Raw genomic sequence first — 21,404 nt, forward strand, 5'->3', positions numbered from 1 at the left:
GCTACTCGTCACCATGCCCTCTTTCTTTTTACGTTCTTTTGGTGTGTTGTTCAAGCAAATGTCGAATACAAGCGAAGGAATTCATCACGGTACTAGCAGACCCGGAAGGCAGTGCCTTCCGGAGCATGGGCTTGCCCCACATCAGCCTTGCTGTGGTGGGTCTGCCAGTCATTGGTTGATTGTTTCGCCTACTGTACATAGTAATCCCTGTAATCTGAGGTCACAGCTGGCGGTTCCTCCACTAAGTTCCAGCCTGCTGCATCTGCAGTCCCCCAGCTGGCCCAACACCAGCGACAACAACAACGAATAGATCGGCGCTGGGACGCAGACTTCTTCAATATGGTAAGATATTCGATATCCAGTCGATATCTTTCGTATTTTTAGAAGGAAAATAACTTTTCTGTTTGATTCTTGACAGCTACCCCTCGGGCTCTTGAACGCGGCGCAAGGCCACCCCATGCTGGTTGAGCTCAAGAACGGCGAGACGCTCAACGGCCACCTGGTGCTGTGCGATACATGGATGAATCTGACGCTGCGCGAGGTTGTGCAGACTAGTCCGGTGAGTTCACTGTCGTTTTGCGCGTCCACTTGCTGCGACCGAATCGCCGCGGATGCGAACGCTCAATGAGGGTCAGGGCGGGCTGACTGAAGACTGGGATTGTAGGAGGGCGATAAATTCGTGCGGTTACCCGAAGTTTATGTGAAAGGGAATAATGTGGGTTCCATTCCGCTCCGTTGTCTGGGGTGGCCGAGGTCGCTGACAGACGGCGTAGATCAAGTACCTGCGGGTGCCGGACGAGATCATCGACATTGTCAAGGAACAACAGAGTCAACAAGGGGGCTACCGCGGCGGGCGTGGCGGGCAAGGGAGAGGCGATCACGGCGGTCGGGGTGGCGACAGGGGGCGCGGCGGGAGAGGTCGGGGAGGTGGAAGGGGTGGGAGGGGCAGAGGGTCATGAGCTGGATCTGGTGCTGAGGAACACTTGAGGATTAACCTGGCTAGAATGCTTGTGGAGGGAGGCATCGTTGGCACGTTTGGCTGACAACATGAGACCGGCCAGGAATGGAGCGATGACAGCTCAGAAACGGCGCCCATCCGGTATCCAGGCAGTTGATCATTCGGGTGCGTTATAAGGTTAAGGGGGTTGGTGGCTGCTGGCCGATGAACCTCCCCCTTGATGGCCCGGGATACATATGCGCTCTAGCACAGGCTGCGGGACTACATTGCATTCAATCCAGGGCAATGACGAAGCATATGAAGGCCATGGGCTACCCTGCCGGGACTCACGTGATACCCGGGAACTCCGAAGTACATTATTCACCGCCTTTTTTCCTGAGTGGCAGAACGCAGCTTGCCAGAAGCGCAAGACATGGGTTCTGGCGGGATCATGATGGCTCCATGGCATCCCGGCCAACACGCCTAAATCTGACTAGAACGCGCCGTCGACGGCGCTTCTTCGCTATTCGGAGTTCATTACCCATTCCTAGAATATCTGCTTAGAGGATGTGCATCTTGGCGCACCGAACGCGCCTTGCCCTCCCGATCACACCCGCTAGGACTGTTCTCGGTTCACAACCCCATGCCGGCAAGGTGCGCAATCGCTCGCGCCGTGTCGCGGGTGCTTGGTCTGTCGGTTGACAGAAGACTCCTATCCACAACAGTCGCAGATACCGGCCTAGCCTGTCGTCGCCGTGGAACCGGGTTAGCGCCGAAGCGCCAGCGCATCCGCCTCGCACACATCAACAAGCCCGCAATCGACCTGTCCCCGCCTGGGAGGCTATACTCAGAATGGGCGATACCACAACCGCAAAACCCGACAGCGGATGAACTGCCAAATCCCATCCAGCCACAACCTAACCTGAAACTGGATCCCGTCGAGGTTACAGTGAGTTTTGGACCGCACCGCGCGGTACCCGTAACGGACACAGAACTACCACAACGGCCAGCTTCCGACATTCCAATCGAACTGCTCAGCGGCTCAGCGCCAGTAGCAGTGAGTCAAGTTTCCGACCTCATACCCGCAAATGAAATTCGTCATTCAGACTCAGACTCAGCCTCTCCGACGTCCATCGAAATAGCGACACGTACCGCGGGGACGAAGGCCTTACTCCGCTCCCCGCTCGAGTTTCCGCCTCAAACGGTCGACGTCCCGACGAACGGTATATACGATGCATTGATTTATGCTCAGCACCTTTATGGCCAGGGCCGCAAGATACGCCGCCTCGTCAGGTACCTGGTAGAGGAACGTGGCGAGCGGCCCAATCTGGTGTTGTACTGGTCGCTGGTTTCGGCCAACCGCGAGACGACGACTGGCTCGGCCGCCGAGCTGGCGGCCATTCTCAAGGAAATGAGGTCGCTGGGCATTGAGCCGCCTTCCAACTTCTATAAAGCTGCGCTGCGGGTACGTTTCGCGGTCCAAAGGAACGCCGGTGGTGCTGAGGTCTCAACACTGCTAACATGGCCAACAGGTGCTTGCGGTCCATCCGGATTATCTCACAAGGAACACCATTATGCAGAAGATAAAGGCACAGGACTTGGACCTCATGGCTTCAGCCAGGCATAGCGTCTCCTTGGGTCTTTTGCGTGACGGCCAGAACGAGATGGCGTTGGATTACTGGGACCAGATGCGCCAGGACGGCATCGAAATACCCGAATGGCTGTCTGACATTTTTATCTGCGTGATGGTGTTACGCGGGTTTCTGGACGAAGCAGTCCAGCTGCTTTACCAAAGACTCGAGATGGTGGGGGGCGATGCCAGCAGGGTGCCTCGTGTCCTGTGGTCTTACCTCCTGGACGAATGCAGCAGGAACCTGCACTGCAACGGGACGAGCTTCATATGGGACAAGATGGTTCGCCAAGGAAGGCTCAACCCGCCAGACGGCGTCGCGGTCAACGTGCTCCACACCGCTGCTCGCCACGGCGACACGACCCTGGCGACGGCCGTCCTCGAGCTTCTCTCGGGACGCGGGGTCAAGCTAGGTCTCTTGCACTACGAGCCGCTAATCGAAACGTACGTGCAAGCTGGCGACTTGGAGAACGCATTCCGGGCGCTCCACATCATACGAGACGCGGGGATCCGTGTGGACTCACGCAACACGCGGCCCATCTTCCTGCTGCTGAAGCGGTCTCCCGAGCTCGTGGACAAGGCCGTCGGCTTCCTCCGCGGCATGGGCAAAGAAGGGTACCTCCCCGTGCGCGCCATCGATGTGCTGTTAGAGGCCGTCCTGCAGACGCGCGGCTTCGAACAGGCGCTTGACATGTACCGGCAGGTCTGCGACCTCTGCGAGTCCGGACCGGACAAGCGCACGTTTGGCCTCTTGCTCGATGCGTGCGGAAAGGCCGAGCACGCCGTGTTCCTCGTGTCGGAGATGGACCGCTTCTCAGTCCGGCCGTCGAGCGGAATCCTCGATAACCTGGTGCGCTGCTTCGCACACGACGGCAGCCTCGACGTGGCGCTGGTGTATTTGAGTGAGATGGACTCGGCCAGCGACCGCGCCCTGGAGGCGGTCGTACGCCGCTGTTGCCGGGACAGAGATCCCAGGGTGTGGGCGGTTATGGGGGAGGTTCGGAAGAGAGGACTCAAGCTTGGGGAAGATGTGAGAGAGATATTGAGCGAAATCCCAAGGGCCTGAGGTCGGCCAGGGCCTGTCTCGTCCAGGGTGTGTAACAATAATGACTGTATATATGTATTGTACACTATTGTACAATGTCCGCGAGCAGTCCGGGCGACATACGGAGTTTGTAATACAAAGATTCAAGCTCCTCGAAACGACGGCTGCTCAGAGATTGGCGAGACGGGATTGGGAATTTTGGGAAGCTGGTTGAATGCACTTACACGATTGATACCCTCAAGCTGTGACTGGATCAATGGTTTGTAATCCGGCGGCCTTGAGACCCCGACCCCGACTACCGACAGGCACCGAGACTGGTGCGTCATCGTCGACGCACCTTGGCTAGCTGCCAGTTGCCATTGGACAACCGGAAAGTGGTTATCAACCATGCAGGATGCGGTGTCAAGAGTCTCATCCTGTCGTTTATGAATTCGAGATGCAGCGCCCGTTGGGGGTCTTCTTTTCCAGAGTTCGAGGAAGCGCTGAGCTGGATGGAAACGGGAGTGAGCCGTTGAAGGGGAAACAGATCACCCATCCCTTGATCGTTGGAGCTGAAGGGATAGCGTTACCTACACCGTTCAGTGACCGTCGAGCTTCCATGTACAAAATACAATATCAGTGAGACAATGGTTCTGTGTTGCTTTTGAAGCTCTGAGCAAACAAAGCGACAGCTGTCGGGGCCACAGGAAATCAGTAACAGCTTGGAGTCGAAGCTCCGCCCTGGGAGAGCTGCGACACTCTCCACTGTGGGGTCACCCCACCCATTCCATCTTGCTCCAGGCAATCAATCCTCCATAGGTACATCCGTATTCGGACAAGTAATCCCACCGTCATGACCAGCTCCTATTCATCTTCCCTCCCCCATCCGTCGGTAAGCTGTCTTCGTTACACAGGGAATGGCTTCAGTGCCACTTCGACTCTTTTCCGGGTAGTAATCTGTCCCGTCGTCGAAACTAGACATCGGGCCTCGGTGCTTACAAACCAGTCGAGTCTGATTCCCAACTCATACAATACACATCAGTCATCCATATCACAGTATCGATCAGTAAAATCGGCCTTCACTTTCCCTGGGGTCATTTTCTCAGTCTACCACACCACGGTTGAGAAGGCAGTATACAGGACCACGGTTGTTTTGCACTGCGGCGTGGGACATGACATCGCGCAAGGGCCGGGACGAGTCTGATTCGTCCCCAGGCAGGACGCCAGCTGGGACAAGCGGCATGGCCGATATCCTTCCTAGCGATGCCGACACTGGCTTTGCCAACACTACCGAGGCCACTGGACTCCTCGAGAGCAACGTACATGCGCGCACTCGGGACAATGGCTGGGCGGGAGACGACGACTTCGCCGGTCTGCCGTGGTGGAAGCGGCCATCCGTACGTGTCAAAATCCATGGCTGGTGCTCAAGAGCGTGGCGCCACGCGGGATACCGGACACTGACGTCGGATGATGCAGGTCGGCTTCTTGCTAGCTCCTTATGCACTGTTTACCCTCGCATTTGGCGGCTCCATCGTTCCAAGATTGAATCTGTATGTGGAACATTTCGGTCAACTGCTCGAGCCGCACTTATACTGACCTTGCTAGTATTATTGACTTGGTTTGCAAGCACTATTTTGCCGACCGCTCGGCCACCGACCCGGGTCTCACCTTCACACCAGCTGTGGCAGGGGCCAACAATCGGCAATGCTTCATTCCCGAGGTGCAAAAATCGGTTGCCACCTTCACGCTGGTGCTCAATGTACTCACCGGAATACTGAGCTCCCTCACGGCGCCCAAGCTCGGCTCGCTCTCAGACCGCTACGGCCGCAAGCGGATAATTCTTGTCTGCGCCGTGGGCGGCATCCTCAACGAAATCATTACTATCCTTGCGGCCAAGTACCCCGAGACGGTGCCCTACCAATGGCTGCTCCTCGGTTCCTTCTTTGACGGGCTTACGGGTTCTTTCACGGCAGGCAGCGTCCTGAGCCATGCTTATACCAGCGACTGCACCCCGCCCTCGAAGCGCAGCGTCGCCATAGGCTACCTGCACTCGTGTCTTTTCACTGGCCTCGCTTTTGGCCCTCTGATCGCCGGCTACCTGGTCGAGTCGACCGGCTCACTGCTGTCCATCTTCTATATTCTGCTCGGCTGCCATGTCTTCTTCGTCATCTTCATGGCCCTCGTCATCCCCGAGTCGCTATCCCCGAAGAAGCAGCTCGTGGCCCGCGAGAAGCATGCTCGCCAGCAGGAAGCCCTCGGGTCCGCGCCCGACTGCGCTGGGCTCGCCGCGTCGAGGGTTCCCTTCGCAGGTCAGATCAACCACCTGGTGCACTCGGTCAGGACGGCAAACCCGCTCGCGCCGCTCGACATACTCTTCCCCACCGGTCCTGGCTCCGCGCAATTGAGGCGCAACTTCCTCCTCCTGGCCTTCATCGATATGGTGACGCTGGGCGCCGCCATGAGCGCGGGCACCGTCATCGTCATGTACGTCGAGTACATGTTCGAGTGGGGCAATCTCGAGAGCTCCCGCTTCGTGTCCTTGACATCCATGGTCCGCGTGGTGGCGCTGTCGTGCGTCCTACCTCTGATCAACTACTTCTTCCGCAAGCGGCCGGCAGCCAGGAGACGAAGGGAGGGCCTAACCCCAACAGGGGCCGAAAGGAACCGTGGCGCGGACGAGCTCGACATATGGATTTTACGGGTCGCGCTATTCTCGGACGTCGTCGGCATTGGGGGCTACGTCTTTGCGCGGTCCTCGGCCGTGTTTGTCGCGTGTGCCGTCGTTACGGCGTTTGGTGGGCTTGGTTCCGCCACCATCCAATCGGCCGTCAGCAAGCATGTTCCGCCCGAGCGCGTCGGCCAGATGCTGGGTGCCATTGGGCTGCTGCACTCGCTCGCCCGTATTATTGCGCCGATCGTCTTGAACCAGCTGTATGCTGCGACGGTCGAAACGTTTCCGCAGGCTTTCTTTGTGCTGCTGGCTGTGCTGTTTGCGGTGACGCTGGTTGCGTCGTTTTTCCTGAAGCCCCATGGTATGTCTCTGCTCGTATCGCGTGCTTTTGTACTATAGTTTGCTGACCAGTGGATAGTGTACATGAAAAGCGAAGAGGACGAGGCAGCTCCTCGCTCGAGCAGCAGCGAAGACCGGGTCAGGGGGGATGTCCTGCAGGATGAGGAGCTCTTGCCTGGACTGTGATTGTACAAGGTTGGCTGCCATCTTTTCGCGGTTTCATTTTTCGCAGTAAAGGATACGTGTAGAACGATGGCTGGAATGGGCGGTTGAATTCCGGGTACGTTTGAGTTGCCCCAGCGAGGTTATATCATGATGGGTACGGACAATCCCATTGTTTGAGTGAACAATCTTGCATTGTTCTTGCATTGTAGATTTCATTAGTACATCAAGCGTGATGGTATGTATACTTTTGATTCCCATCAACCAATTTGTTTTCAGCAGCTTCTAAGAGAAATAACAGACATGACATTGACGCAGTGGGTAAGGTCGCTCAAGGTTGGCTTGGCCGAGTTGTGGAATCTGGCTGGGGTCACTTCCAACTTTCCAACACGAGCAACCTGCTGAACCTCACACTACCCCACCTGAAACCTTATAAAAACGACAAACATCTAGAGCTGCCGTAAAATCGGGCTTGATCCCTACGGTACCCGAGGTAGCATGACCGCGACCATAAGACCCTGGACCAGAATAATCGGTGCATTCCAGCCTACAGCTTTCATCCGGCAATCGATAGTCCCTCGATCATCGGTGAGAATCATGGGAATGAACAGCAATACGTCCTCGTCGGCCACAACACCCCCGTCTCAACAAGACACCATTTACTTTGGCCCGTTCGAAGTAACAAAACAGGCAAGTTCATCCTCTAGACTTACTACAATCATCATGGCACTAATGTGGAAGCCAGGTCTTCCTCAAAACACCACACTCCTTCGCCCTCGTCAACCTCAAGCCGCTCCTGCCAGGCCACGTCCTCGTCTGCCCACTGCGCCCCCACCGCCGCCTGACCGACCTTTCAATGGCCGAGCTGACGGACCTTTTCACGGCCGTCCAGCGCGTCCAGCGCATGCTGGCCCGCCACTACTTTGACCTTCCATCTCCTTCTTCCCAGGTAAACACCCCTGATGGCGGTACCACCAGTACCTCAACGCCAACGCCTACAACGACGACGACAACCCAACAACAACAACAACAGCAGCAGCAACAGCAACAGCAGCAAGCCAGCGAAAAGCTAGTAGCAGACGCAGACGCAGGCCCAGTCGAACAAGGCGGTTCCTTCAACATCGCATTACAAGACGGGCCCGAGGCTGGGCAGACCGTCCCACACGTGCACGTGCACGTGATCCCGCGCATCCGCGGAGCGACGGCCAAGCCGGTCGAGACGCCGTCCGACGCCATCTACGACCAGATGGCGGCCGAGGAGGGCAACGTGGGCGGGGCGCTGTGGGATCGCGATTATCTTGGTGGTAGTAGTAATCATGATCATGATCGTAGGAGCCATGGGTCTCCAAGTCTCGGGCATGGACAGGGACAGGAGCAGGTTGGGTATGGTCGGGGTCAGGAGGATGGGGTTGGGGAAGGGGATTTGGGAATGCACACGAGGCCTGTGCCCGGGGGCAGTTTCCCCAGTATTGAGGACGCGAATCGGCTGCCAAGGAGGATGGAGGATATGGAGGCTGAGGCTGCCCTTTATCGCGAGGTGTTAGAGCGGATGGAGCGGGAGGCGTCGTGATGCTGAATTATCGTACAATGCGCGAATGCGTACGAGGTGGTAGAGCGGGGGGGTTCAGGAGTTAGGTTGAGGAGGTGCTATAACTACTGTTGGTGCTAGATATTACGATGCTGAGAAGATTGGTGTTGATAGCTGAGTGAGAGCGATGACTCGCCATTAGACAGACCCTGCAAGGTTTAAAATAGAAATTCGCTGTTAGTCTTCTGGTATCTATCTACATACGGTCAATCCTCGCCCTGATCCCAAAATTCGAGAAGTGGCCTTCCCAACCCTGTAGTCTGCCGCGCCTCCTATATGCATTCCCTACCATAACACCAAAAAGAAGTTCCAATCAACAGACATCCCTCGGCATCCCAATGACGTACCCAGCGTCAGGAGAAGCAAACGCCTAATCTAATCTAGGCCCGGTAAATGATCCAGGTTGCCCATCCCCAACGAGTCAAAGCTCGAGGAGTCCATGTCATTCATATTAACCCCGCGAAACATAAACATGGGCCCGTCATTCATCCCGCCGCCACTCGCGCTACTCCCTCCCGCGTTCGAGCTCTGACCGGCGCCCGCGCCAAGTCCCCACGTTTGGAAATTTTGCTGCCAGTTGACGCCATCTTTGATGTACCAATCCTGCCCGTCGATGGCGTAGAGATTGCTCGACGTCATCTGTCGGCCCGGCCCCGCGCGCGATGTTTGCGGACCACCCATGCTCACAGAACCAAAGGCTTGTTGTGTGTAGCCGGGCATGGCTCGCGTTCCTGGCGAGACGGCCCACGAGCTGATGGGCGAGAGGGACTCGTTCGCAGGCATCGAGGCGGTCGCGGCGGGATGCGTTATTTGCCGCCGCGGAGCCTGGCTCTGCATGCTTTGCAGCTTCGGCGGCACCCCGGATCCCGCCAGACCGCTCAGCATGTCGGAGGCCCCGGTCGTTGTCGGGAGGTCAATGGCCATCGGCTGAGCTGTCGAGTCACTGTACTGTTTCGGGGAGGTAAGGTGATCTTGTCCGTTGGTGACGGGTGGTGAGTTTGGGAGGGACTGCGGTGACTGCGCAGTTGAACCACCTGATCTGTGCGGTGAAGGGACGTCGGAAATGTTGAATGTCCCGTATTTCTCGTCGGTTCGTTGTAATACCACAGCCGCCTCTTCTGGCAACTCGACTTTCCACTTCCGTGCGAGCACACTCAGCGTGCTCAGCGCCCTGCGCGCGCATGGCCAGTCCTCGGCGATCTCCTCGAGGTGCTTCACGCCATGGATAATGTCTCGCTTGGCCGTCTTCTCCGGCAGGTGCAGAATGTGTATCGTGCAAGCCGTCTGCACCATGTACACGGCAATGTTGCAGATTTGCCGCAGGTCATACAGTTTCTTGTATAGTCGCATCAGCTTGGAGATAGCCCCAGCGTTGGCAGCGCACATCCGCCAAGGAGAGACATGCGCTGGTAACGGAGATGTTGCGGGCGTGTACTTGAGAAAAGCTTTGAATAGGTGGATGAACTGGAGGTGGAAGAACATGCTGCAGTTGGTCAGACCCACAATATCGTTAAACAACAGCAAACGGGAGGGAACACTCACTGCATCAGGATGACATGGGGGAGCTGGCCATCCTTTGGCTCAAACTCGTTTGGCAGCTCGTTTTTCCAATCCTCCAGACGGCGATGGAGCTCGCTAAGCTTCTTCACCTCGATGTTCTTGCCGCTTGACCGCCCGATGTGGTTGGGATGATAGAAGAAGAGGAGCAGGTCGCTACTAATCTCACACAGCTGGCTCAGGTGCAGGCCAACCGCCCGCGTCCGCGAGGGCTGCTTGTAGGACGTGTCAAACCCGCTGTCCGTGTAAGGCGACCAGGACTCTGCATCTTCGTCTGGGAACACGTCATATTTGGGGACGTTGTAGGTGTTTCTAGGAATCTGCGGCAGTCTGCCAAGGTAGTTGGACCAGCACTTGTCAAAGAGAAAGCAGCCCCAAAACGTGATTCTGCGCGCGTCGACCTCTTGCTCGTCGAGCGACCCCTTGTCCTTTGCGCCTAGATTGAGGTTGAGCCCGATGTCCTGTGCCATGCGGAAACTCATGCCGCTGTACACCCACCCGTTGGCCTCCCGCCCGCATCCGGCTTCGCGGACCGACATGAGGGCCAGCGCCTGAACCGTCGTGAGCCTGGGCTTCGCGTACTCGTCATTCTCGATAATCAGGCGCTTCGCCTCGGCAAAGAAATGGTCCCCCTTGGTCTTGCTGTCCCCAGGGACAGCAAAGGCACCCGTCACGCTCGTGAAGTGACATCCAAGGGCCAGCATGACGTTGACCAGCAGCGGGGAGCAGTACACGGTAGTTCTGGGTTCCCTTTGTGGCTTCCCTCTGAGGAAGTCCCTGTAGAAGAGCGACTTGGAGAGGGTGGCAAAGTAGGGGTAGTGCCAGTTGAAGTACATGTTGATCAGGTGGACGATCAGTTGTGTGTCCTTGGTGACCTCGGTCCAGCTAACAGTCGGCTCCTCGCTCGGAAGGGCAGTCTCGGATTCGGGCTCGTCGGGAACGGCTGCTTGATCGCCCAGGTATAGCAGGTGCGAAGTACCGCCGATGTAGCGGACGGAGCCGTTCTCGAGGCGGAGCTCGCCCATTTTGCGGGCAAGTTCCCTCTCGCCCTCGACGGGCTGGTTTGTGGTGTAGCTGGCCTCCATCTCCTCGTCATCCTCCTCCTCATCCTCTTCAACCGACTCGTTCTTGAGTATTGACTCTGCCACGGCGTCGAGGCTGTCACACGTGCGGATCTTTCTTACGATGGCTGGCACATCCTCCTCGGCCGCGTTCAAGATGGCCTCGATCAGGATCTGCAGCGTCGAGTTCCGGGCCTTCATGCTGTCTGTCTTTTCGCGATACACGCCTTTGCGGCGGTGGTCCGAGTTCGGGTCGTAGACGCACTCGGTGCCGTAGACGCTAGCACAGGCGGCACAACTTGGCAAGGCTCCGTCGCACTTTGATTTTCTCTTGCGGCAGGCGATGCAGGCGGTGCTGACGCATCGGCGCTTCTGGTTAGCGGGATCGGCGCCGCGCCGGGGCTTCTTCCTGGACGACGGCGCCGCTGGCCCGCCGTAGCCGTCCTGCCCGCCCGGGTGCAGCGATACCGGCGCCGTGTCGAGGCCAGCCATTGCTGCCGCGGAAGTGGACGCGACACGCGAGGCGGGTTCGGCGCAATGTGCGGGAATCCCGCGAAGCCGGGAATGGTGGAGAATTCGCGATGATGGTTGCGTTGTTTTTGGGTGATTTTATTCGGAGGGAAGCGGAGTGAAGAGAAGTTGACGTTCACCTCAGTCCACTCCGTGTGCAGCGTTTGAATGGGGGGACCGGGATTGGACAAATGGGCTTGTCAGGCCTATCTTTTTGGAGTGGTCCACCTGCAAGGGACTAGGACAGGGCAATAACGGAGGGTCTCAACTCCCAACTCCGACTCGGTTGAAGAGTGAAATTCGAAGCAAGAGCAGAGTATTACTGTAGTAAGTAATGGTCAGTCGGTCAGGGCAGAAGGCAACCTATCAAGGGAACTCGGTTATTCAGACGAGAAGGGCCGTGATTTTGGTTAATAATCTGGCCAGCCGCAGAGTAGCCTTGGGTCCATCCATGTCGGCGTCGAAAGGCATGGTTTGACGGATAAGCACGGGTGATATCGAGTCCCAGGTTTGCATCGGCCGGGCAGAGCCTTTGTACTCGGCCCTCTCGCTGGCCTTGGGACCTCGCTGACGGTCTGGAATCGACTCGGAAGCGAAAAAGCGGGGTGGCCTGCGGCTTTCTCAAAACTTTCCATGGATGGTGAAACCAGGGAGCAGCAGGCAATGTCTGCCCTTCAGCTCCCGGGAGGAAGAGGGCAACATGGGGTGGCGACCTCCACGAACGGGTCGATCTGCACGTTTGCGCGCTGGAACCTGCGGGTGCCGGGATGAGAGGTTGCAAGAAAAGCAGAATCCAACTGGCTGGCAAATGTGCAGAGATAAGAGACGCCCCGGGGAGACGTCGAGATAAGGCAATGCTGGAGTTGTCGCTCACGACTCGCGTATGCACAAGGTAGAGATGGGCCCGCAAGCGCTGAGCCGGTACCGATCAAGCTTGATTGCACTGGGCCTATCGACAGAAGCACAAACTGCCTCAACAAGTCGCTTTGGGATAGACTGCCCTCCCGAGTGCACAACGAAGGGTGATTGATGGTGGATTCCAGGTTGCCGTTCATCAACCAAGGCTAAACCCCGCGGTTGGATCTGGATCGAAGTTCAGCCCCTGATAAGGCGCGTCACCAACCATCCGTCTGGATTGTGTGCCAAGAAGAGCGAGGGCTTTTGCAGCGTGGGGGTTCAGACACTATGTAATCATCGAGCTGCCTTTGGTGGATACTTCCGACCAGCATCCAATTACTCGATATTTGAATACACAGCTACGGATAGAGCGTTGGCATCGTCAATGTCCCAGTTCTTCCTCCTCGCTATCTCCCAACACCCATCATCGTCATCATCCTGAAGGTCGCTGCTCAGCAGTCCCCTTGCGCAACTAGAGACATCTTGGCTCAGTCACAGCAGATTGGGTGAGGGGGAAACACCCGGCAACTAGCTGAATCTCGTGGATCGACGGGGTTTTGGGCCAAACTACTACTGAAGGTCGCGGTGAGGAGGGCTGTTCCCAAGTCATTTGCCAATGACCGGGTGCGTCTGCCGCGCATTGTGCTCCATTTCAAATGTGTGTTTGTCTTGTGCTCCGGCTAAATGATTCGAAGTCCCTTCAAACCTCGACATCTTCCATCTTCGCGACTTGCCGAGCGGCGACACCACCTCGGTCGAACATGCCAAAAGCTTCCTCTACCAATAGCTCCCTCTCCAGCAGTGCTTGCGACACCCGCTGCAAAAGCAACTGGAAGTCAATGCACATTTCCTGCCGCAGCTGCCGCCATGTCTTGATAGCAGCCGGGAATAACGGCGATACGGCCCTGCTCTGTCCAGAGCAACCACCCTGCCTGAGCAGTTTGGAGTCGTCGAGCATCAGCAGAGGCATTAGAGCCATTTCCGCCACTCACCACTCGCAGTACATTTATTTCCTTCTGTGAGCTTGAAATGCTAGGAGGCCCTCTATTACACCAAGCCATCGCCCTGGCCAGCCTTACACGACCACAACCGCACCAGTCCACGGTCACATATAGTTTGCTCGGGCCTGCAGCAACTGCCGTCCCTCCAGCTGCGGTGAGAGACTTCAGGCTTCAATTTTTTTTCGCCCTCGCGATCTGCAACCACCTCATCATTGCTGTTTTGCGATGAATGCCAAAGAACGGAATGCTACCTTCGTCGGAATCGTCGACGCTCCCGGTCGATCCGGCCCGCCATGCTACCATAATCAGTTTCACTACTACGGCAACGGCCACGGTTACGTCTACTCTTACTAATTATTAGGTTGTGAAACACTGAGCTTGGGACGATCGTATCCCAACCGCCAACAACAAGGCCAGGGCAAACTAGGAGGATGGCAATTCCACCTTCCTAATGGAACTCCTAGCACACGATCTTCCTTACACAGCACTGTCCCGCTGGACAAGCCAGATACAACACAGGCTCGGGATAGCAGTAAAGAGGCCATTCGGCAATGTCGCGGAATCGGCGCCCGAAAGCTAGGGCACTTGTTTATACCAGCGCGTGCTCGCCGTTAGCAATCATCCAGCGCGGTTCTATGTACTGTGCCATTTATACGCATTCGAGTATCCCTCAGGTAGCAAGACGGTCAAGTCAAGCATTCGCCAAGGTCATGCAGTACCCGAATTAATAAATGCCGTGCAGCATGAGAGCAATCTTGGCGTATACGAGAACAATATCCTCAATGGGGTTCAACGTTCCGCCCAACGAATCATCACTTGGTTGACGCAACCGCTGGTCTCTCAGCCGAGCCGAAGGCCACGCGCGACGGGATAACGTAGTGTGCGGCTCGCTTGGCTTCACCAGCACATGTGACGAGAACTTTGTTGACGAAGTCAACCATACCCATAGTCAGGCGCTTGTTCTTTTAGACACACCCCAAACGCGATTCACTTCCAGTGACACCGTATGTACCCGCTGCAGCATAACGCACATTTTCAAGCCGTCGCAACCGATCATACCTGCTGGCTGGCAAAGAACTTCTTGGACTCCAAACACCGGTCGCTCTTGCAACCCGGACACCTCAGGCCCATCTGCGACGAGCAAGCGATTCTGCTGTCCAGGTGCAATTTGGCCAAGTTGGCAAGGGCCTCGATGAATACTGGGCTGCCGTTCAAGCTCTCGACGCGCTTGACAGTGTCGGCATGCCCTGATTCGCCAATGACCTCCTCGTCGAGCTCGTACAGCGTCTCGATGTGGTCGGACGTAAATGCGATCGGGATGAGTAGTAGGTCCTTCTGGCCCTGGGCGATGTAATTCTCCACCGTACTGGAGGTCTGGGGCCCAAGCCATGGCTGGGGACCGACTTGTGACTGCCAGCATAGCCGCCAGGGGTTGACAAAGTTCAACCGCTTCATGACGGCGTGGACCGTGGCGGCTACCTCGGCGGGGTACGGATCGCCTGTGAAGACTATTAGCCATGTAACCTAAATCCTGCAACGGACGACAGAACTTTACCCCTATTTACCACTGTCATGGGCAGACTGTGCGCTGAAAAAAGCAATACAACCTTGTCCCGCCTCTCCTCGGGATACTCCAGCAATTTGGTCTCTATATTCTGCGCAAAGGCTTCGACCAGGCCGGGATGCGCCGGCCACCGGTCAATGACGCTCCACTTGATGGTCCCGTCGGTCCCGTCGTCCAGCGCGCCGGCCTTGCCCTCGAGCCGCTGGCGCCACTTCCACAGCTCGTTCAGGCTGCTGCCCGTCGTCGAGCAGGAGTACTGAGGGTATTGGGTAAAGGCGACGGCGCGCCCGCCGCGGCCGTTGCCGAACCCGTCGGTCAGCAACTGCCGGTACGTGTCCTCGGTGAGCGGGTTCGCGTAGCGGAAGGCAACGTAGGGCTTGTGCGGCGCCGTCTCGGGCGACAATTTGTCGAGCATCTTGCACATCTCGGCGCACTGGTACTCGGACCACTTGCGGATGGGCGAGCCGCCGCCAATGGCGGCGTACTGTTTCTGAATCTTGGGCGTGCGCCGCTTTGAGATGAGTGGGCCGAGGTAACCCTGCAGGCGGCCCAGGGGAATAAGATCGCCGTCGGCCTGAGATATTGGAGTTAGGACGGCGTCTCGCAGATGTGCAGGTGGCATTGGGAAACTGACAAATAGTCGGCTTAAGAAGTCGCCCACTTCATCGACTGTTGAAGGACCACCCATGTTGAGGAAGACCATGGCGGTCGGCCCCCGAGAAGAATCCTGTGTAATCGGATGAACCGGAGTCGCGAGCCATCGTGCTTGTTGCACCGGGAGCTTTGCAATCCCAAGCGACCGGAGAGGCCGTATCACAGCGCGGAAGGCCATATTGGAGACCGTCAACTGAAAATCCGAGCCTACTGTGTCGTTTTCGCACTCGTGAAAAGGAAACCCCAGGGTTGAAAGCAGGAACTCGTCAGTCCTGCAGATCAACAATCAACCACCTCTAAAAGCACCCGGGCAATTAATTCCTCAAATTTGTCTTCGGCGAACCGCTGGTCTTCTGAAATCGTGGCGAGTTCGGAGAAGGCCAGATCTGCTCCATCATTTTATTTGTCCCGAATGTCCGGCGGCAACGGGACGCAAGGAACCGAACCGTCACTCGGCCCCTTGGCATCGAGCCATGACGTACAGACCGCGTGCAATCAATCAGAACTCGGCAATTTGATCATCAGGTCCCACTTCCATCACATGTTCTGGCGTTTAGGCAGGCGCGTCAGCCTTGAACACCTGTCGCGTCACAACGTCGGGTTCATCACTGCCTTTGTCTTTTGCACGAAGTTTCAGGAACTGGTCTTGCGTGCAACTTCTCAACAATAAGTTGAAGACTTGAATTTTCGATATTTTGACAATGGCGTGGGGAGGTGATGAGGACAGACGTCCGGAGGACGAGGGTGAGGAAGAGCTGGATGAAGCTGTTCGCTGTCACCCTCATCTCTTCCCGACATAGGATCTTTCCTGACCTCCAATAGGATTACAAAACGCAGAAAGACGCCGTCTTGTTTGCAATCGATGTCAGCGAATCGATGCTCGAGCAGCCTTCCACCACACACAGCAAAAAGGCAGACAAGGACTCGCCCATTGCAGCAGCGCTGAAATGCGCCTACCAGTTCATGCAGCAGCGCATCATTGCGCAGCCAAAGGATATGATGGGCATACTTCTCTTTGGCACAGAGAAGTCAAAGTTCCGCGACGAGACTGGCGGGCGGAGCGGAACTGGATATCCCCACTGCTACCTCTTCACCGACCTGGACGTTCCTGCTGCCGAGGATGTGAAGACCCTGAAGTCGTTGGTTGAGGAAGGAGAAGATCCGGATGAGGTGCTTGTGCCGGCGAAAGAGCCCGCCTCTATGGCCAATATGCTCTTCTGCGCTAATCAAATCTTCACCACCAATGCGGCAAACTTTGGCTCCAGGCGTCTGTTCATCATCACAGACAATGACAACCCACACGGCAACGACAAGACGGCGAAGTCATCGGCGGCAGTTCGCGCCAAGGATCTTTACGACCTCGGCGTGGTCATTGAGCTCTTCCCCATCAGCCAGGGGGGGAAGAAGTTTGATGTGTCGAAATTCTACGATGTATGACGACCCCTGGCTGACGTGTTACTTGCATACTAAGGCTCGACAGGACATCATCTATCGCGATCCGGCAGCCGAGGCTGGCTCCCCGGACGAGCTCAAAACGTCAAAAGCAGGCGATGGCCTCACACTTTTAAACTCCCTGATATCTAACATCAACTCAAAGCAGACGCCGAAACGCGCGTATTTCTCCAACCTACACTTTGAACTGGCACCTAACCTCACAATATCGATCAAAGGCTACATGCCTCTTCATCGGCAACAGCCTGCGCGTACGTGTTACGTTTGGCTTGGAGGAGAGCAACCCCAGCTCGCCCAGTCCGAGACCATCAAGGTGGACTCGGAAACGAGGACAGTCGACAAGTCCGAGGTGAAGAAGGCGTATAAGTTCGGCGGCGAGTACATCCACTTCAAGCCTGAGGAAGCGGCGTCGCTCAAGAACCTTGGGAGCAAAGGGCTTCGCTTGATTGGGTTCAAGCCGCGTTCCATGCTGCCATCGTGGGCCTCGGTAAAGAAGTCCATCTTCATATTTCCCAGCGAGGAGCACTATGTGGGGTCCACCCGCGTGTTCTCTGCTCTGTGGCAGAAGCTGCTCGCCTCTGACAGGGTCGGCATCGCGTGGTTCATTGCCCGCGAGAACGCGAATCCCATCATGGTGGCCATGATCCCGTCCAGAACGCCGGACGAAGAAATGTCGGAGACGCCGTATCTCCCAGCCGGGCTCTGGCTGTACCCTCTGCCGTTCGCGGACGACTTGAGAGACGTGGAACTATCGGCACCACCCCGTTCTGCCGACGAACTGACGGACAAAATGCGTGAGATTGTGCAGAATCTCCAGCTGCCAAGAGCCATGTACAACCCGCTCAAGTACCCCAACCCGTCTCTACAATGGCACTACAAGGTTTTGCAGGCCATGGCGCTCGACGAGGACGTCCCCGAGGCCCTGGACGACGCAACGATTCCCAAGTACAAGCAGATCGACAAGCGAGTCGGCGGGTACCTTAGCGAGTGGAAGGAGGCGCTCGCCGAAAAGGCCAGATCCCTCATGAAGAGCAGGGCCATGAAGCGGGAGGCAGAGGATGATGACGAGGAGGACGGGGGACGGCCGGCGGCGAAGCGTGCTAAGCCCGTCGCGAAGGCCGCAGGCGGTCCGATGAGCAACGCCCAGCTCAAGACTGCGTTTGAGAAGGACACGCTCAAGAAGATGACGGTTGCTCAGCTCAAGGACGTGCTGACTAGCAAGGGCGTCAGTGCGGTGGGTAAGAAGGCCGAGTTGATTGAAAAGGTGGAGCAGTGGATTGAGGAGAACGTGTAATGGGGAGGTGCTTTTGGGATGTGGGTTTCGTTCGGAGGGCCTCGGGGGCAATGGAGTTCTAGGCGTGTTCTATCCTGGGCCACTTTAGCAGGACGAAATGTACCAATGTACTCTGTACAATTCCGTCGTGATGTGTCTGGACAATGAGGGCATCATAGTCGCAAGCTTTGCGCTTGGTCTACCACATACGACCATCCCTACTAGAAAACTGGGGATCGTGTTGGAAAGCCAACAGCCACGAATTTACCGTACCGAAATGATTGGGTACCGAAATAATTGGGCACAAGAAGATGTGTAACCACTCAATTGATGATCATGCTGCTGTCTCCCTTGTTCCAAAAGTTACCCCGTCTCCTCCTGTTCCTGAGAATCGTAGTGCTAAGCTATTAGTCACCACCGAACTGCCCTCCATAATTACCTGCCAAATCTAACATACCCTCTTAGCCGAGCCAGCGCGATATCTGCGCTAGGGGCCTTGGAATAACCACTACGAATGCCCTCCACTGTTTATATCCCTCTTATGCCTCTGCTTCCAGTTTCTCCTTTTCTTCTATTTCCCTATACTCTGCGAGCCTCTTGCTTATATTAACCAAGCCTATCTGCTCCCTGAAACTGACAAACTACTCCTGAGCAAGTGCCTTCGTTAGGCCATCTGCCATTATCTCTACGCTCTTTATGTATGTGATGTTTATTCTGCTATTCGTATACCCCTAGCGCAACCAGTAGCTATGGATATCTATATATCTGAGGCTGGTTTTAAGCTTCGCGATCTCCTCCGTGACTAGCCGGATAGTCTATATATTGTCGACTTCGATAACTAGGCACTGCGAGTCCAGCGATACCCTAACTCCTTCAATAGGCGAGAAATGAAGAGTCTGTAAGGTGACACACATAGGCTCACCAAGGAAGATGCACCGAATCCGCAGCGAGAAACAGGCAAGACGACTGTATTGTGCGTGCATCACTTGACTAACTAACTGATCCTTGAGAGAGGGAAGTTCCAAGTTCCAATCTGAGCCTCCCGCTCTCCAGATATCCTCCCTCTGTTGCGAGTCATGTCGCTTCGCCATGAAATCCACAGTGTCTCGCCCACCAATTGCCCAAGTGTAGGGCTCATAGGGGGGGCCGTGACAATTAACTGTTTTAGGCCGCTAAAACAGGCGTATAGTCGGCAAATCGAGGACTTAATGCGTATGCATATCAACTACGTAAGCAATCTCGAGTTCCTCTATACCTTCTGCGGGCCTATTTTACCTCTATACCAAAGAGGAATATTCAGGACAGCTTTGTAGAGGCTAGTCTTATACTATACGACCTAGAAAGAGTACTTTCCAAGCTAGATGTCAAGCTTCGTACACTAACACCCCCGAATTCACAGCCTAGCACTGCACAACCCTAGGTCTTCCAGATACTATACAACTCCCACAAGCCGGGTTGCAGTCATGTCACGGATTGTGACGGGCACCACCCAAGGTCTGGTCAGCTCGCACATACAAGATCGATATTGCTACAACGAGAGCAAGAGCTAAATGACAGGAATGGGCGTGCAACCAGACCTTAAGTACTTGTCACGGGATTCCCCGTTCCTGTTCTCAAGGTTATGTCATATGCTTGCGGTTATGCATACGTCATGGGGTCTGATCATACGTCTATGGTCATGCTTACGCATAGGCCTCTGCTCCAGTACTTAAGGTCTGGTGGCACGCCCATTCCTGTCATCTAGCTCTTGCTCTCGTTGTAGCAATATCGATCTTGTATGTGCGAGCTGACCAGACCTTGGGTGGTGCCCGTCACAGTACTGGAGCAGACGCCTATGCGTAAGCATGACCATAGACGTATGATCAGACCCCATGACGTATGCATAACCGCAAGCATAAGACATAACCATGACAACAGGAACGGGGAATCCCGTGACACGGATATGGCCGCATGCAGACCCGGAGGGGCGCGAAGGGAGCGTCCTGAGCTAATCATCTAGGACATGGTATAGCCAATTACGAAGGGAGCGCGAAGTCCTGTCTTCGCTCCACCTGGAAGCGATGGGAGCGTTGAGCGCTCCCAGTGCTCCCCAAAGACAATGGGAGAAGGAGGTGTATATAGTCTACGATCTTTAGGCCTACGGGTATCGATAGCTTCCTCAGTAAGCAATACAAGCAGTTAGCTACACCTACTATTGAGACATTTGCTTGTGCACTTGTTGTGAACCTTTTGGCTTCACCGAACCGAACCTCGTTAATAAGTTATAACCTTCAGGAGTCCCTTTCAGAAGTTGAGGCTTCGAGATTCGTCACAACTCAATGCTCATCAAGACTCGTATTACCAATCATTAAAATAGTTGCTCAACTTCGATATTGGCTGCTGTAGACTAAGTTACTAAGGGTACAATGGATATGATGCACTAGGTGGCTCTCCTTCATGCAGAGAACGCTTCGCTCTATAAGGTCAATGAAGCCTTAAGCAAGCGCCAGAGACCAAAAAAAATACGTGTACAGTCAAGAGGATCACTTACTAGTGTTGGAAGACCAACAGCCCCGATTCCACGATAATATGCTTTATGGGAGCCTTTTAAACAGTGAACTTTTCGAGTGCTTAGGACTAGCCCAGAATTATCAATTGAGTTCTTTCTTCCTCAAGTTACCTGGGTATCTCCTAGACCTTATGTAACAGCCGTGTATTACCTCTGACCAGGGTACGACACCGGCAACCCAGTTGCCGAGTTTCAAGTGCCATTACTTCCAATAACTAGATAGGAGGCATAAGAGGCAGTAAGCCAAGGCGCTATAGGTAAAGAGGCAATGTAAGAAATATAGCCGGATAGAAGTAGTGCAAGAGGGGTCATACGAAGGTTCACTGCTATAATATATGCTGCAAGTCTTGCTATAATGCCCGCACCTGCTAGAAGAGTGCAGAATTATCTGATTCAACTGCTTCTGATATAATTATAATTAGTTCCTAGTAGTATTATATTATAATTGAAGATAGTGTTCGCAGAGTAGTAGAAAAGTGTCACGGCGATTGCGCCGTGCCTGCTAGGACCCACGGGTGGAACCCGGCATGTGGAAA

The 21,404-nt window shown here is 55.4% G+C and overlaps 7 protein-coding genes across 7 annotated transcripts; 4 read left to right on the plus strand and 3 right to left on the minus strand.

The window, feature by feature from the left end:
• Positions 1-13: 13 nt before the first annotated feature.
• On the plus strand, positions 14-4,057 carry N657DRAFT_670293 (uncharacterized protein; the record flags this gene model as incomplete). Its single annotated transcript, XM_062795532.1, has 9 exons — positions 14-41; positions 227-342; positions 419-559; positions 665-715; positions 774-918; positions 1,663-1,886; positions 1,976-1,994; positions 2,044-2,402; positions 2,470-4,057. The coding sequence occupies 9 exons, from the start codon at positions 14-16 to the stop codon at positions 3,631-3,633; spliced, it is 2,247 nt and encodes a 748-aa protein (XP_062649967.1). The 3' UTR covers positions 3,634-4,057.
• Positions 4,058-4,832: 775 nt separating this feature from the next.
• Positions 4,833-6,787, plus strand: N657DRAFT_568710 (MFS general substrate transporter; the record flags this gene model as incomplete). Its single annotated transcript, XM_062788608.1, has 4 exons — positions 4,833-4,988; positions 5,068-5,141; positions 5,197-6,623; positions 6,681-6,787. The coding sequence occupies 4 exons, from the start codon at positions 4,833-4,835 to the stop codon at positions 6,785-6,787; spliced, it is 1,764 nt and encodes a 587-aa protein (XP_062649968.1).
• Positions 6,788-6,993: 206 nt separating this feature from the next.
• Positions 6,994-8,539, plus strand: N657DRAFT_297909 (HIT-like protein). Its single transcript, XM_062786666.1, has 3 exons — positions 6,994-7,001; positions 7,065-7,453; positions 7,509-8,539. The coding sequence occupies exons 2-3, from the start codon at positions 7,262-7,264 to the stop codon at positions 8,331-8,333; spliced, it is 1,017 nt and encodes a 338-aa protein (XP_062649969.1). The 5' UTR covers positions 6,994-7,001; positions 7,065-7,261; the 3' UTR covers positions 8,334-8,539.
• A 187-nt stretch (positions 8,540-8,726) lies between these two features.
• N657DRAFT_568146 (uncharacterized protein) lies at positions 8,727-11,461 on the minus strand (the record flags this gene model as incomplete). Its single annotated transcript, XM_062788566.1, has 2 exons — positions 8,727-9,834; positions 9,894-11,461. The coding sequence occupies 2 exons, from the start codon at positions 11,459-11,461 to the stop codon at positions 8,727-8,729; spliced, it is 2,676 nt and encodes an 891-aa protein (XP_062649970.1).
• A 2,715-nt stretch (positions 11,462-14,176) lies between these two features.
• Positions 14,177-15,890, minus strand: N657DRAFT_298154 (ferrochelatase). Its single transcript, XM_062786667.1, has 3 exons — positions 15,576-15,890; positions 14,933-15,515; positions 14,177-14,876 (listed from the first exon to the last, which is right to left on the minus strand). The coding sequence occupies exons 1-3, from the start codon at positions 15,771-15,773 to the stop codon at positions 14,431-14,433; spliced, it is 1,227 nt and encodes a 408-aa protein (XP_062649971.1). The 5' UTR covers positions 15,774-15,890; the 3' UTR covers positions 14,177-14,430.
• Positions 15,891-16,122: 232 nt separating this feature from the next.
• N657DRAFT_642997 (Ku DNA-binding complex, Ku70 subunit) lies at positions 16,123-18,643 on the plus strand. Its single transcript, XM_062792454.1, has 3 exons — positions 16,123-16,362; positions 16,418-17,026; positions 17,076-18,643. The coding sequence occupies exons 1-3, from the start codon at positions 16,297-16,299 to the stop codon at positions 18,339-18,341; spliced, it is 1,941 nt and encodes a 646-aa protein (XP_062649972.1). The 5' UTR covers positions 16,123-16,296; the 3' UTR covers positions 18,342-18,643.
• Positions 18,644-19,906: 1,263 nt separating this feature from the next.
• Positions 19,907-20,413, minus strand: N657DRAFT_298175 (uncharacterized protein). Its single transcript, XM_062786668.1, has 2 exons — positions 19,989-20,413; positions 19,907-19,927 (listed from the first exon to the last, which is right to left on the minus strand). The coding sequence occupies exon 1, from the start codon at positions 20,313-20,315 to the stop codon at positions 20,061-20,063; it is 255 nt and encodes an 84-aa protein (XP_062649973.1). The 5' UTR covers positions 20,316-20,413; the 3' UTR covers positions 19,907-19,927; positions 19,989-20,060.
• Positions 20,414-21,404: the final 991 nt, after the last annotated feature.

The sequence above is a fragment of the Parathielavia appendiculata genome (assembly GCF_033297405.1).
Source record: "Parathielavia appendiculata strain CBS 731.68 unplaced genomic scaffold N657scaffold_3, whole genome shotgun sequence".
Taxonomy (NCBI): Eukaryota; Fungi; Ascomycota; class Sordariomycetes; order Sordariales; family Chaetomiaceae; genus Parathielavia; species Parathielavia appendiculata.